Source organism: Oncorhynchus gorbuscha, linkage group LG21, assembly GCF_021184085.1.
Source record: "Oncorhynchus gorbuscha isolate QuinsamMale2020 ecotype Even-year linkage group LG21, OgorEven_v1.0, whole genome shotgun sequence".
Taxonomy (NCBI): Eukaryota; Metazoa; Chordata; class Actinopteri; order Salmoniformes; family Salmonidae; genus Oncorhynchus; species Oncorhynchus gorbuscha.
Genome location: NC_060193.1, coordinates 17,790,851 through 17,805,850, shown reverse-complemented (window position 1 = coordinate 17,805,850; position 15,000 = coordinate 17,790,851). Strand labels below are relative to the sequence as shown.

The following is a 15,000-nucleotide window of genomic DNA, read 5'->3' as shown; positions in this document are numbered from 1 at the left end:
ATAGTCATATCTTGGATCTTTTAGCTATTTGATTTTGAACGTTAGGACTCCTGTAGGTATAAAAATATACATATACATTAATGACCAAAAGTATGTGGACACCTGATCGTCGAACATCTCATTCCAAAATCATGGGCAATAATATGGAGTTGGTCTCCCCTTTGCTGTTATAACAACCTCCACTCTACTGGGAAGGCTTTCCACTAGATGTTGGAACATTGCAGCGGGGACCTGCTTCCTTACATTCAGACACAAGAGCATTAGTGAGGTCGGGCACTGATTTTTAGCTCGCAGTAGGTGTTCCAATTCATCCGAAAGGTGTTTGATGGGGTTGAGGTCAGGGCTCTGCGCAGGCCAGTCAAGTTCTTTCCCACTGATCTCTACAAACTATTTATGTATGGACCTCGCTTTGTGCATAGGGGCATTGTCATGCTGAAATAGGAAAGGGGCCTAGCACGAACCATGAAACTAAGGGGCCTATCCCGAACCATGAAAAACAGCCCCAGAGAAGTATTCCTCCTCCACCAAACTTTACAGTTGACACTATGCATTTGTGCAGGTAGTGTTCTCCTGGCATTCGCCAAACCCAGATTCATCCATCAGACTACCAGATGGTGAAGTGTGATTCATCACTCCAGAGAAAGCGTTTCTACTGCTCCAGAGTCCAAAGGCAGTGAGCTTTACACCACTCCAGCCGACGCCTTGCATTGCGCCTGGTGATATTAGGCTTGTGTGCTGTTGCTCGGCCATGGAAACCCATTTCATGAAGCTCCCGACTAACAGTTCTTGTGCTGACGTTGCTTCCAGAGGCAGTTTGGAACTCGGTAGTAAGTGTTGCAACTAAGGACAGACAATTTTTACATGCTACCCGCTTCAACACTCAGAGGTCCTGTTCTGTGAGCTTGTGTGGCCTACCACTTCGCGGCTAAGTCGTTGTTGCTCCTAGACATTTCCAATTCACAAAACAAAACAAAACAAAAATGTTTCAAGAGGAATAGGGTTTTGAAGTGTTTTTCCTATATATTGGAGATATAAGAGAACTCATGGATTTGCAAGTTTTTTTTTGTCATGTTTAATTACATTGTTTATGGCACTTTTTACACCTTATTAACTTTTGTGCCATTCTTACAGGGTTACCTTCGACCTGCGCTTGTGTAGGTCATAGAGCAAAACAAGTGAGTGAGTGTTTACCTGTCGATGTTGGTGACTTATTAGTTTGTAACTCAAACGGTTCGGTCTGGACAGTCGGTTTTGTGAGAACACATTTTCGAAATTAGGACTTGGGTGTCTGAAAGTTCAGACGACTGCTTGTGGATGTTGTAGAGCAAAACATATGACACTGTTTTGTTTGTGAGAGACGCTAGCTTAAACTGTTCAGGTTTTACTTATCTAACGTAGCAGGCGTAAAAGAAACACCTCAAACTAGGTCCTCTACATACTGGTCTTGACGAGAAGAAAAGAATGTTGGGGGAGGTTCTCTTCTGCACTGTTCAACCAATCCAGTAAATGTGGAGGAGCAGTTCAAATGGAGTGTCACCTTGTTAACGTTCAAAAGAGGAAGTTGCATCACAGGCTCTCTTTCCATTTCCCCTGAAAACCAGGAAATCCGGTTGTTGGGGACTTGGCAGATGCTAGGGTTTTACGGACGATTTTGTGACAACTTTCTTGTCCGGATCCTCTCATGTGTAGAAAACACCACTTTCAACAAGCTCCAGGAATAGGTGCAAACTTTATATCGGCGGAAAGAGAGGATTGAGCTGCTGCCAATGCAGAAACAGTGAGTCTCTAGCATAAACACATAGGGAGCTATTGAATATAAAAATGATGTCATGCTTGAGTCATTATCTTTAGCTAAACCCTTGGAATTTCACAAGGCCTTTGTTTGATTTTGGAGTGGTGGGCGTGTGTGCTGTTGTCAATGCAACCTGTCACGAAAGGTCACAGGTGTCACTGTTGATGATTGAGAAAATGACTGAGGGGCCAGTGATGGGGGCTTGAAGTGTCTGTGTGTGCAGGTGTGGTCCTTTTGTGTCTTCACTAGGATCACTGCATTGACCTATGACCTACTGTATGATCCTAGTGTCATGAGGTTGGCCTGGGAGGTAGGTTTATGACAGTCATAAATACCTCTTCCCCCCTTTTCCTCTCTCTACCCTACTGAGGTTACTTTTGCAAAACCCTTGGTTAACATAGAGATTCTGGGAACATCAGAAGGTGGGGGGAAATTAACTATATTCTGGTAATCCGACCAATTGAACATATGCTGTGGTACTTAGTGAATATGATGTCAGTTCGGTTGTCATCTGAGACATTCTCATCAATGATAAGATGACATAAACCCTACAGTGGAAAGTCTACACATCAGAGTTATCGGATTCACATGGAATTGTTGTTCAATTTAAATGTTTGAATATGAAATTATTTGTGATGGGATGAAATTTGATTTTAGCTTCTAAAATGTGAGATTTGGGTTTTCATAAGTTTTCAATCAGTGGTCCGCCCCTGTGAAGGAACATGGGCTATAAATCTTTTCAAACACGCCCTCCTCTCCCTTCCTATATAAGCCCTTGACGACAATATAACCTCCTGTTCCGAGGATGTGAGGACGATGGTCCGATGTCAGAATGGTTCAGATAATAACTACAGAACGAAGCCAACATCAGCGTGAGCTTTGGTTGCAAATGGTATGAACTTTGAACTCTTATTCACTACAGAAGTGATACCTCCTAGCCGTTGAGTTAGCAACCGCAGCTGCAAACGCAGGTTAGAAAGGAACAGACAGAGTATTCCGTCTACCACACAACGACATTACTACAACGTATCCAATTTAACAGCAGAGACATTCTTCAAAGGACTCGGTTGGGCAACACGGCCTTCCATCTACCACCAACCTACCGAAGCGGAGCTCAGAGTAAATATTTATTGCATTTTCCTTTTCCAAATGGGCGGTAATTTAGAATGCATAAGATACTGTATTTAATATAGCACAGCTTCGCCCTTTGTTCCTCAGTCTTCCCGCTCTTTCACTCAAACCCAGTCCCTTTTCTTTTGTGTAACCAGCTGTCATATCTGTTCCGCCCTCTAGGGACGTTTTCCTTTATGACGTAATTTGTAATCAAGTTATGATTTAATTATGTGTATGTGTAATTCTGTGTGATTAGTTAGGTATTTAGTAAATAAATAATTAAACCCAATTTTGTATTGCTGATTCAAATTTTTAGCCAGGGTTCGTGCAGATAACCAAGAATTTACAACTTTCAGATGAGACTGAATTATGATGACGATTAATATTGACTGCTATTGATGTAAAATATTACTAAACTTTAAGAGTTTATTCGGAAGATAGCAGCTCTATTAATATTATTTTGTGGTGCCCGACTCTCTACATGATTAGCTCAATCAGGTAATATTAATTACGGAAAAATTATTTTATAGAATAGCATGTCATATCACTAGGAAGGACACAACACTAGGAAGTAGTGCTGTATACTCAAACTTAACTTGTCCACTGTATCAGTTGACTTTCCATTTGGTATGAACTATTCTGCCGATCTAGAGACAATATGTCACATTGAGGTGTGTACAATAAGTTGTTAATTTAAGCCAGTTTGCTACAGCAGGAAAACAAATCCTGCCGCAACAGAAAATGTTAGGGCAAATCAAGTATCAAGTTCTCAAGTGAAAATACAATTTTCTTTTAAGCCTTTTTAAAACATGAATACACTACAAGTTTGTGTTTCCTGCCGTGCAGAAAAAATGTTCAGCATCAAAAGAGTGATCAAATTAAGATCCTACATCTGTACAGTGCCTTGTTCTTTGTGAATGTACACTTGACTGTTTCCCCTCTGGTTGGCTGCACATTTGCAGCGGCAGATTGAGGTCTTAAACGTGAAGTCATGTTAAGAATTGAAAGTGTCCTTGCATGTGAATGTAAAAAAAAAAAACTTTGTTAAAAACACAGGGATTTAAAACCAATCCAACGGAACCACAACAAGAGCCCTTGGTCTTGCCACAAGTGGTGTGGCTGCGGTCCAGAGTTGGAGCGTTCAGATTTATGTTTGACTTGATCTGTCTCAATTGTTAGTCTTGTGTTACAGGCAAATAAGGTATTTCCGTTTTTTTATTTTTTTTATACAAAAGAATATGTAAAAACCTGTTTTCACTTTGTTGTTATGGGGCATTGTGTGTAGATTGATGAGGGGAAACAATAATTGAATCAATTTTAGAACAAGGCTATAGTGTAACACAATGTGGAGAAAGGGGAAGGGGTCTGAATACTTTCCGAATGCATTGTATCTGGAAACACAAAACCCCCATTTTTTAAAGAAAGACCACAGGGTTTGCGCCTGTGCAACAGTAGATGTTAAGTTTAACATATGTTTGTATTGTACATTTGATCAAGACTTAAAGATAACTAAGGTTATTTTCAGACATCCAACAGAATAGCAATGACTTGTACATTCCCCAGTTGGTCCCCACATGGGAAGATAGAGACACAGACTATAGGAAAACGCTGGTGGCCTTTTCGCTAAGGGGGGAATTTGTTAGACTCAGCAAATCTGTCACTTATTGGGGACTGAGATGCGGAGATGTGCTGGGTATTCTTCTGGATTCACTTTCAGGGTTTCCGTTTGTCTGTTTGAGATCCCACAAATGGATTACAGGCTCCCCATGGTCTCCAGAGAAGATTTCTAGACTTCTTTTGCTTCTTGAGTGACTTCTTTGGCTCTTACGGTTAGTTCACGAGCTAGACTAAATGGCTTACTTCATCATTTTTTGAGCAAGAAATGATGGCGCTGAATCTGTCTGGTACTATACGTTGTTTAGTTGAAAGTGATGCACATGTTAATCATTACATTCACATTTTTGTCATTTAGCAGACTTAGAGGAGCAATTATGGTTAAGTGCCTTGCTCAAGGGTACATCAACAGATTTGGGGGGATTCAAAGCAGCAACCTTTCAGTTGCTGGCCCAACGCTTTTAACTGCTAGGCTATCTGTCGCCCTCCTGCCATCCTCCTGCCATCCTCCTGATATCCTCCTGCAGCCCTCCTGCCATCCTCCTGATATCCTCCTGCCATCCTCCTGACATCCTCCTGCCATCCTTCTGATATCCTCCTGCAGCCCTCCTGCCATCCTCCTGATATCCTCCTGCCATCCTCCTGACATCCTCCTGCCATCCACCTGATATCCTCCTGCCATCCTCCTGCAGCCCTCCTGCCATTCTCCTGACATCTTAGGCCTACACCATGCCCCTGTATGTTTAGAGGGTTGATATCTCACACACATTTTCATTGGATTTAGATGTAAAACCTATATTGTCTTTCCTCTTTCTGTAGATATTGTTACCATTCTAACCATGGAATAGTAAGAGTTTAAAAGCACACATGTAGGGTTGAAGGCCCGTACCTCTGTGAGGTATTTTAACCGGGTCCTGGGCGCACTCTCTCCAATTCACAGATAATCTGGACTGGTCCCTTGACGGCCTACTTCCTGACCAAATGGAGGGTATCCATAGGAGTCAGGGGTCAATGGACTTGTCACTAAAAGATGGATATCAGTCTCTTTGTGGGTCATTGGGGGCTGAAGCAGATGTGCTTGCTCTTCACTTTCAGGGGTTCCATCAGTCTTTTCCAGTCTCTAATCGACTCTCAGTTGGTCTTCTTGGCTCAGGTCAGTTATTTCTGAGCATATTTAATCTATCACAGTGCGTCTGGTACACCTTTAGGAAATTCACAACGTTTTCTTTCCAACACCGTCTTTCGTTTTGCCGTTTTAAGATGTATTCGTTTACCTTTCTCTTTCCCTTCTCTCATTCTCTCCATCCCTCCTTCTTTCTTTCTCTCTCACTCCCGGTACACAGTGTGTGTTTCAACGAGAGCCTGGTCTGGCCCCTCGGAACTCTACCCATGTAGAGAAAACTGACTTCCAGGTTTGTATTCAGAAAGTGTCTCAGAGTAGGTGTGCTGATCTAGGATCAGGTCACCTCTGTCTATTCATTATAATCTGAAAAGCCAAACAGATCCTAGTTCAGCACACATTGAGACACTTTATGGATATGAGATTAGGTCTGTTACTAACACCCGTGTCTACTTAAACCAGCCGACCAAGTTTCCAAACCAGGAATTAAAATTAAACTTTAAAACAGTATTTCTACTGTTTCACAATAAGTGAAATATTATTCGTTCATAAATAACTGTGTTTCCTGTCAACTATAAGTGGAGGCTGTAAAAGGGGATCCAGGGGCCTCAAATACATTCAGACATTTACCCTTCAGGTTCTGCTGCTTGCTTATGAGGCTGAAGGTGGATGAGAATGTATGGGCTACTTAAGTCATCAGATCAAACACACACACACACACACACACACACACACACACACACACACACACACACACACACACACACACACACACACACACACACACACACACACACACACACACACACACACACACACACACACACACACACACACACACACACACACACACACACACACATGCAGTACAGTCTACACATAGCTGGTGTGTATTTGATGTGGGTGAGAGGGAGGAGGCTATTCCAGGCTGTGCCAGGCTACTGGTCGAGTGGCGGTTAACGCTGCTTGGCCGACCCTGTGTGTTTAGGTGGGGAATGAGTGTGTGTTGGCACAGAGCATCCGGATCCAATGCCTGGCCCCTGTCAAGCACTAGGGCATGTAGGAGAGAGAGAGAGAGAGAGAGAGAGAGAGAGAGAGAGAGAGAGAGAGAGAGAGAGAGAGAGAGAGAGAGAGAGAGAGAGAGAGAGAGAGAGAGAGAGAGAGAGAGAGAGAGAGAGAGAGAGAGAGAGTTAGAGGCCCCTCTCCAGACTACAGCTTGGCACTAAGACAACACAGAAAATTACCACCTCCAGCTTAGCGTTGGGTAGTAAATTAGATCTAAATACTGATTAGTCAGATCAACACTATGCATCCTCTAGGACACTGCTCTGTGTGTTCTGGTCTCGACAAGCTACCACAGTGTTTTCTGTCCTTCACCCATACATGGCCTGGAGCTAGATGGTACAGCTCCCTTCACAACTGTGTACTTCTTATATTGCCAACTTCAAATTTGGTCAAAATTCACGCACTGTGGTTTGACAAACAGTTCTGATTGAGTATAGCCTATCCATTATAGTGAGTTGGAGATAGCGATTTTCTGACCTTCCGTACTGTTGGTCTATAACACAACTGGTCTATATAACACAACTGGTCTATAACACAACTGGTCTCTATAACACAACTAAGATATAACACAATTGAGACGGCCATCTTCTTCTGTGAGGATCATATAGTGCAGGGCTGCCATATTATATATAATAATATAATATATGCACAATTTAGCACAACTGGTCTCTATAACACAATCCAAAGCGTCACTTAACACAAGTCATGTGTGCATACAATTCTACTGGTCTCTATAACACAACTGGGTGGTCCAACGGGATAACACAACTAGTCTATAACACAACTGGTCTCTATAACACAACTGGTCTCTATAACACAACTGGTCTCTATAACACAACTGGTCTCTATAACACAACTGGTCTATAACACAGGACCTGGTCTTGGATGACTGGCCTAAAACAACTTCTGGTTTTCATGATTCTCTCTTTCTAACCAGGGACTGATTAAGATGTCTATAACACAACTGGTCTCTATAACACAACTGGACACCAGGTGAGTGCAAATTGACTACTAACACAAGGTCTCTATAACACAAAAACCCAGACGTGTTTCAGCCCTCCAGGACGGGAATTGGGAAGCCCTGATTTAGTCGATGGAGGAATGTTTGAAAACAAGCTCGGTAGCTCTACAGCCAGACAGCTTCCTGACCCCTAAATTCATGACCCCTAGCGTCCTGACCCCTAGCTTCCTGATCAGTCTCAGGTGCTTTTAACACAAAGCATAATTGCCAAGTTAATAGAAGGATTATCCACCTCCGTGGTTTCAGAATTTGCTCATGGCCATGGACATGTTTTTGCATTTGTGTGTGTATACTGTCTGTACCGGTCCTTCCTTTCCATGCAACTAACAGGGTTGGGGTCAATTCCTGTTCAATCCCAGTCAATTCAGAAAGTAACCAAATTCCATCTCCAATTCCAAATGTTCCTAATTCAAAAGCATGGAAGCATTGAAGAGAATTGGAATTGGAATTTCAGTGGGACTGGAATTGAAATGGAGTTAACCCCAACCCTGGCAACTAACTACATTTCTAGGCTAAGTGTCATCCGTGTTGAGGCTAACACTGAGTGTCTGCGTCCTCTGTACAGCGTGCCCGCCTGGCACCTACAAGCCACAGGGTACACCTGGAGGCCTGGGTACCTGCCTGCCCTGCCCTGACCAGCACCACACCTCCCAGCCCAGCAGCACCTCACGCAGCGACTGTGTCTGCAAGCAGGGCTACAGGCCCCAGGGGAAGACCTGTGAAGGTATGAGGCTCCAGACTGTCCACGCTACACTTCCAAAGTCAGACACTTAGGGCCGTTGTCCCAGACACCAGCTAGGCCGAGCCCTGGACTAAAAAGCATACTGAATGGAGAATGCTTGAAATAACCTTTTAAACCAGAAGTCCAATTCCACCACTTTTCAACCTCATATTCATTATTAAAAAGTAGTGGAATTGCCCTTTAATCTGCATCTGGGAAACCTGCAGAACTCCCTAGGGAGTTAATGTTCCCAAAGCCCTTAGGCTTCACCACAACCAAGCATCTGCCGCAGGGATCAGCCTCAATACCAAGGCTTGAGGGCTGTATGTGTGTGTGTGTCTTTTATTTTACTCTCCTTGTGGTAACCAGAAGGCTTCACAAGGATAGTGAAACAAGGAACATTTGGACAAGTGGGGACATTTTCCCGCTCCCCAAAAGGAAAAAGGCTATCTTAGCGTTAGGGGGTAAGTTTAGGGTTAGATTTAGGTTTAAGTGTTAGGTTTTGGGTTAGGTTTTAGGAGTTAGGGTCAGGTAGGGGTCAGGGAAAATAGTATTTTGAATGGGAAACAATAGTTGGGTCTCCACAAGCATAGTAAAACAAATGTGTGTGTGTGTGTGTTTGCGTGTGTGTGTGCATGTGCAGTATAATAACTGAGTGTGCATGTGCAGTATAATAACTGAGTGTGCGTGTTCATGCAGTATAATAACTGAGTGTGCATGTTCGTGCAGTATAATAACTGAGTGTGTCATGCAGGTGAAAGAGGACCCAAAAGCGACTTAACAGAAACAGAGTTTATTTAAATCCAAACAGGGAATAACAAAAATCCTCTAGTCTGTAGAGGGGAATAATAGAGAAGCGGCCACAGACTGAGTGTGCATGTTAGAGCCACCTGCTCACACGCAGCATCTGATGAAGGCAAAAACACGACAGGACAGGGCGAAACACAATAACATGGTGAATACAAAACAAGGAACCGACGGGACAGGAACGGATCACAAAGGAATAAATAGGGACTCTAATCAGGGGAAAGGATCGGGAACAGGTGTGGGAAGACTAAATGATGATTAGGGGAATAGGAACAGCTGGGAGCAGTGTGAACGTGTTCAAATAAGACCAGCAGAGGGCAGAATAGCATGGGGAGCACAGGGACAAGACATGATAATAAATGACAAACATGACTGAGTGTGCGTGTTCATGCAGTATAATAACTGAGTGTGCGTGTTCATGCAGTATATTAACTGAGTGTGCATGTTCATGCAGTATAATAACTGAGTGTGCATGTTCATGCAGTATAATAACTGAGTGTGCGTGTTCATGCAGTATAATAACTGAGTGTTCGTGTTCATGCAGTATAATAACTGAGTGTGCGTGTTCATGCAGTATAATAACTGAGTGTGCATGTTCATGCAGTATAATAACTGAGTGTGCGTGTTCATGCAGTATAATAACTGAGTGTGCATGTTCATGCAGTATAATAACTGAGTGTGCATGTTCATGCAGTATAATAACTGAGTGTGCATGTTCATGCAGTATAATAACTGAGTGTGCATGTTCATGCAGTATAATAACTGAGTGTGCATGTTCATGCAGTATAATAACTGAGTGTGCATGTTCATGCAGTATAATAACTGAGTGTGCGTGTTCATGCAGTATATTAACTGAGTGTGCGTGTTCATGCAGTATATTAACTGAGTGTGCATGTTCATGCAGTATAATAACTGAGTGTGCATGTTCATGCAGTATAATAACTGAGTGTGCGTGTTCATGCAGTATATTAACTGAGTGTGCGTGTTCATGCAGTATATTAACTGAGTGTGCGTGTTCATGCAGTATATTAACTGAGTGTGCATGTTCATGCAGTATAATAACTGAGTGTGCGTGTTCATGCAATATAATAACTGAGTGTTTGTGTTCATGCAGTATATTAACTGAGTGTGCGTGTTCATGCAGTATAATAACTGAGTGTGCGTGTTCATGCAGTATAATAACTGAGTGTGCGTGTTCATGCAATATAATAACTGAGTGTTCGTGTTCATGCAGTATATTAACTGAGTGTGCATGTTCATGCAGTATAATAACTGAGTGTGCATGTTCATGCAGTATAATAACTGAGTGTGCGTGTTCATGCAGTATATTAACTGAGTGTGCGTGTTCATGCAGTATATTAACTGAGTGTGCATGTTCATGCAGTATAATAACTGAGTGTGCGTGTTCATGCAGTATATTAACTGAGTGTGCATGTTCATGCAGTATATTAACTGAGTGTGCGTGTTCATGCAGTATATTAACTGAGTGTGCATGTTCATGCAGTATAATAACTGAGTGTGCATGTTCATGCAGTATATTAACTGAGTGTGCATGTTCATGCAGTATATTAACTGAGTGTGCGTGTTCATGCAGTATATTAACTGAGTGTGCATGTTCATGCAGTATATTAACTGAGTGTGCATGTTCATGCAGTATATTAACTGAGTGTGCATGTTCATGCAGTATATTAACTGAGTGTGCATGTTCATGCAGTATATTAACTGAGTGTGCATGTTCATGCAGTATATTAACTGAGTGTGCGTGTTCATGCAGTATATTAACTGAGTGTGCGTGTTCATTCATTTGGGCTTTTGCATGAAATAGAGGAAATCGGAGTCTTTTTCATGTTTCTCCTCTCCCTCCCTCTCTCTCTCCTTCCCTCCATCTCTCTCCCCGTCTCTCTCCTTCCATCCATCTCTCTCCCCATCTCTCTCTCCTTCCATCCATCTCTCTCTCCATCTCTCTCTCCTTCCATCCATCTCTCTCCCCGTCTCTCTCTCCTTCTATCCATCTCTCTCCCCATCTCTCTCTCCTTCCATCCATCTCTCTCCCCGTCTCTCTCTCCGTCCATCCATCTCTCTCCTTCCATCCATCTCTCTCTCCTTCCCTCCATCTCTCTCCCCGTCTCTCTCTCCTTCTATCCATCTCTCTCCCCATCTCTCTCTCCTTCCATCTCTCTCCCCATCTCTGTCTCCTTCCATCCATCTCTCCCTCCCTCCCTCTCTATCTCCTTCCATCCATCTCTCTCCGTCTCTCTCTCCTTCCATCCATCTCTCTCCCCATCTCTCTCTCCTTCCATCTATCTCTCTCCCCGTCTCTCTCTCCTTCCATCCATCTCTCTCCGTCTCTCTCTCCTTCCATCCATCTCTCTCCCCGTCTCTCTCTCCTTCCATCCATCTCTCCCCGTCTCTCTCTCCTTCCATCCATCTTTCTCCCCGTCTCTCTCTCCTTCCATCCATCTCTCCCTGTCTCTCTCCTTCCTTCCATCCATCTCTGTCCCCGTCTCTCTCTCTCTCCTTCCTTCCATCCATCTCTCTCCCCGTCTCTCTCTCCTTCCTTCCATCCATCTCTCTCCCCGTCTCTCTCTCCTTCCTTCCATCCCATCTCTCTCTCCGTCTCTCTCTCCTTCCTTCCATCCATCTCTCTCCCCGTCTCTCTCTCCTTCCATCCATCTCTCTCCTTCCATCCATCTCTCTCTCCTTCCATCCATCTCTCTCCCCGTCTCTCTCTCCTTCCATCCATCTCTCTCTGTCTCTCTCTCCTTCCATCCATCTCTCTCCCCGTCTCTCTCTCCTTCCTTCCATCCATCTCTCTCCCCGTCTCTCTCTCCTTCCATCCATCTCTCTCCTTCCTTCCATCCATCTCTCTCTCCTTCCATCCATCTCTCTCCCCGTCTCTCTCTCCTTCCATCCATCTCTCTCCGTCTCTCTCTCCTTCCATCCATCTCTCTCCCCGTCTCTCTCTCCTTCCATCCATCTCTCTCCTCTCCTCTCCTTCCATCCATCTCTCTCCCCGTCTCTCTCCTTCCTTCCATCCATCTCTCCCCGTCTCTCTCTCCTTCCATCCATCTCTCCTTCCATCCATCTCTCCTTCCATCCATCTCTCCTTCCATCCATCTCTCTCCCCGTCTCTCTCTCCCTCCATCCATCTCTCTCCGTCTCTCTCTCCTTCCATCCATCTCTCTCCCCGTCTCTCTCTCCTTCCTTCCATCCATCTCTCTCCCTGTCTCTTTCTCCTTCCTTCCATCCATCTCTCTCCCCGTCTCTCTCTCCTTCCATCCATATCTCTCCGTCTCTCTCTCCTTCCATCCATCTCTCTCCCCGTCTCTCTCTCCTTCCTTCCATCCATCTCTCTCCCCGTCTCTCTCTCCTTCCTTCCATCCATCTCTCTCCCTGTCTCTCTCTCCTTCCTTCCATCCATCTCTCTCCCCATCCCCAGTGGTGTACTGCCCTGAGCTGTCTCCTCCAGAGAATGGTTTCTTCATCCAGAACGTGTGTAATAACCAGTTCAATGCTGCCTGCGGGGTACGATGCCATCCTGGCTACGACCTGCAGGGAAGCGACATCAGACTGTGCCAGCCAGACGGGACATGGTCAGGCTCTCCGCCCAGCTGCAGAGGTGAGAGAGTGGTAGAACACACACACACACACACACACACACACACACACACACACACACACACACACACACACACACACACACACACACACACACACACACACACACACACACACACACACACACACACACACACACACACACACACACACACACACACACACACACACACACACACACACACACCTTAACCCCTCTAATGGTCCCTTTAACCCTAACCTTAACCTCTCTAATGGTCCCTCTAACCCAAACCTTAACCTCTCTAATGGTCCCTCTAACCCTAACCTTAACCTCTCTAATGGTCCCTCTAACCCTAACCTTAACCTCTCTAATGGTCCAGTTAACCCTAACCTTAACCTCTCTAATCCAATTTGTAAGTCGCTCTGGATAAGAGCGTCTGCTAAATGACTTAAATGTAAATGTAATGGTCCCTCTAACCATAACCTTAACCTCTCTAATGGTCCATTTAACCCTAACCTTAATCTCTCTAATGGTCCTTCTAACCCTAACCTTAACCTCTCTAAGGGTCCCTCTAACCCTTCTGATGTTTCAACACATTCTTAAACATTTGTGAGTTACATCGGCCTATCAGGGAGACACACACACGCACATACTGTACACAAAACACACGCACATACTGTACACAAAACACACGCACATACTGTACACAAAACACACGCACATACTGTACACAAAACACACAGACATACTGTACACAAAACACACACGCACATACTGTACACAAAAACACATGCACATACTGTACACAAAAACACATGCACATACTGTACACAAAAACACATGCACATACTGTACACAAAACACACAAGCACATACTGTACACAAAACACACGCACATACTGTACACAAAAACACGCACATACTGTACACAAAACACACGTACATACTGTACACAAAACACACGTACATACTGTACACAAAACACACAAGCACATACTGTACACAAAACACACGCACATACTGTACACAAAACACACGCACATACTGTACACAAAACACACGCACATACTGTACACAAAACACAAGCACATACTGTACACAAAACACACAGACATACTGTACACAAAACACACACGCACATACTGTACACAAAAACACATGCACATACTGTACACAAAAACACATGCACATACTGTACACAAAAACACATGCACATACTGTACACAAAACACATGTACATACTGTACACAAAACACACGTACATACTGTACACAAAACACACACGAACATACTGTATACAAAACAAGCACGCACGCACACACACACACACACACACACACACACACACACACACACACACACACACACACACACACACACACACACACACACACACACACACACACACACACACACATGGTATATAGTCAGTAAGAGGGCTTGTTAAGTTCGGGCATGGTGTGTAGAGTTAGTATGGAGACTGTCTGGCTGGCGTGTCTACGTATCCTCTGAGGATTGAGATCATGCGTGTGTGTGTGTGTGTGTGTGTGTGTGTGTGTGTGTGTGTGTGTGTGTGTGTGTGTGTGTGTGTGTGTGTGTGTGTGTGTGTGTGTGTGTGTGTGTGTGTGTGTGTGTGTGTGTGTGTGTGTGTGTGTGTGTGTGTGTGTGTGTGTGCTTGGCTCACTGCCTGTGTGCCTTCCTGTGCGCGCATATGTGTGCCTGGACGTCTGTCTCTCTGTCTGTCTGCCTCTCTGTGTCTGCATGAGTTCCAGTGCGGGACCTCCCAGCCAGTTAAGGCATCAGGGAGGGGGTCTCCTAAAAGCCTGTGTCTCAGTGGTGCTGAAAACCAACACACTAAACACACTCTTCTAGACCTCAGGCTGACACGGACCAGCCCTGCAGGATCAACGTTTTATCTCCTTCCATCTCTGCTACTTGGTTTCTCTCTCTCTCTCTCTCTCTCTCTCTCTCTCTCTCTCTCTCTCTCTCTCTCTCTCTCTCTCTCTCTCTCTCTCTCTCTCTCTCTCTCTCTCTCTCTCTCTCTCTCTCTCATACTGTACATGTGTCATTGCGGTTAGACCGACCGGTATCTAGGATTTCCTCTGTGTTTCTCTGTTTAAACAACAGTGCGCTCCTGTCCCGCCCTATCACCGCCCGAGCACGGACA

The 15,000-nt window shown here is 44.3% G+C and overlaps 1 protein-coding gene across 2 annotated transcripts in view; it reads left to right on the top strand.

Moving 5' to 3' along the window:
* Positions 1–15,000, top strand: part of LOC124007728 (sushi, von Willebrand factor type A, EGF and pentraxin domain-containing protein 1-like) — a 214,113-nt gene that overhangs the window by 90,443 nt on the left and 108,670 nt on the right. For both annotated transcript variants that reach the window (XM_046318456.1, XM_046318455.1), the window contains exons 4-6: positions 8,291–8,449; positions 12,693–12,872; positions 14,961–15,000. The exon at positions 14,961–15,000 is cut by the window's right edge and continues 140 nt beyond it. In XM_046318456.1, coding sequence (XP_046174412.1) covers positions 8,291–8,449; positions 12,693–12,872; positions 14,961–15,000 — 379 coding nt within the window. The remainder of the gene's footprint in view (positions 1–8,290; positions 8,450–12,692; positions 12,873–14,960) is intronic.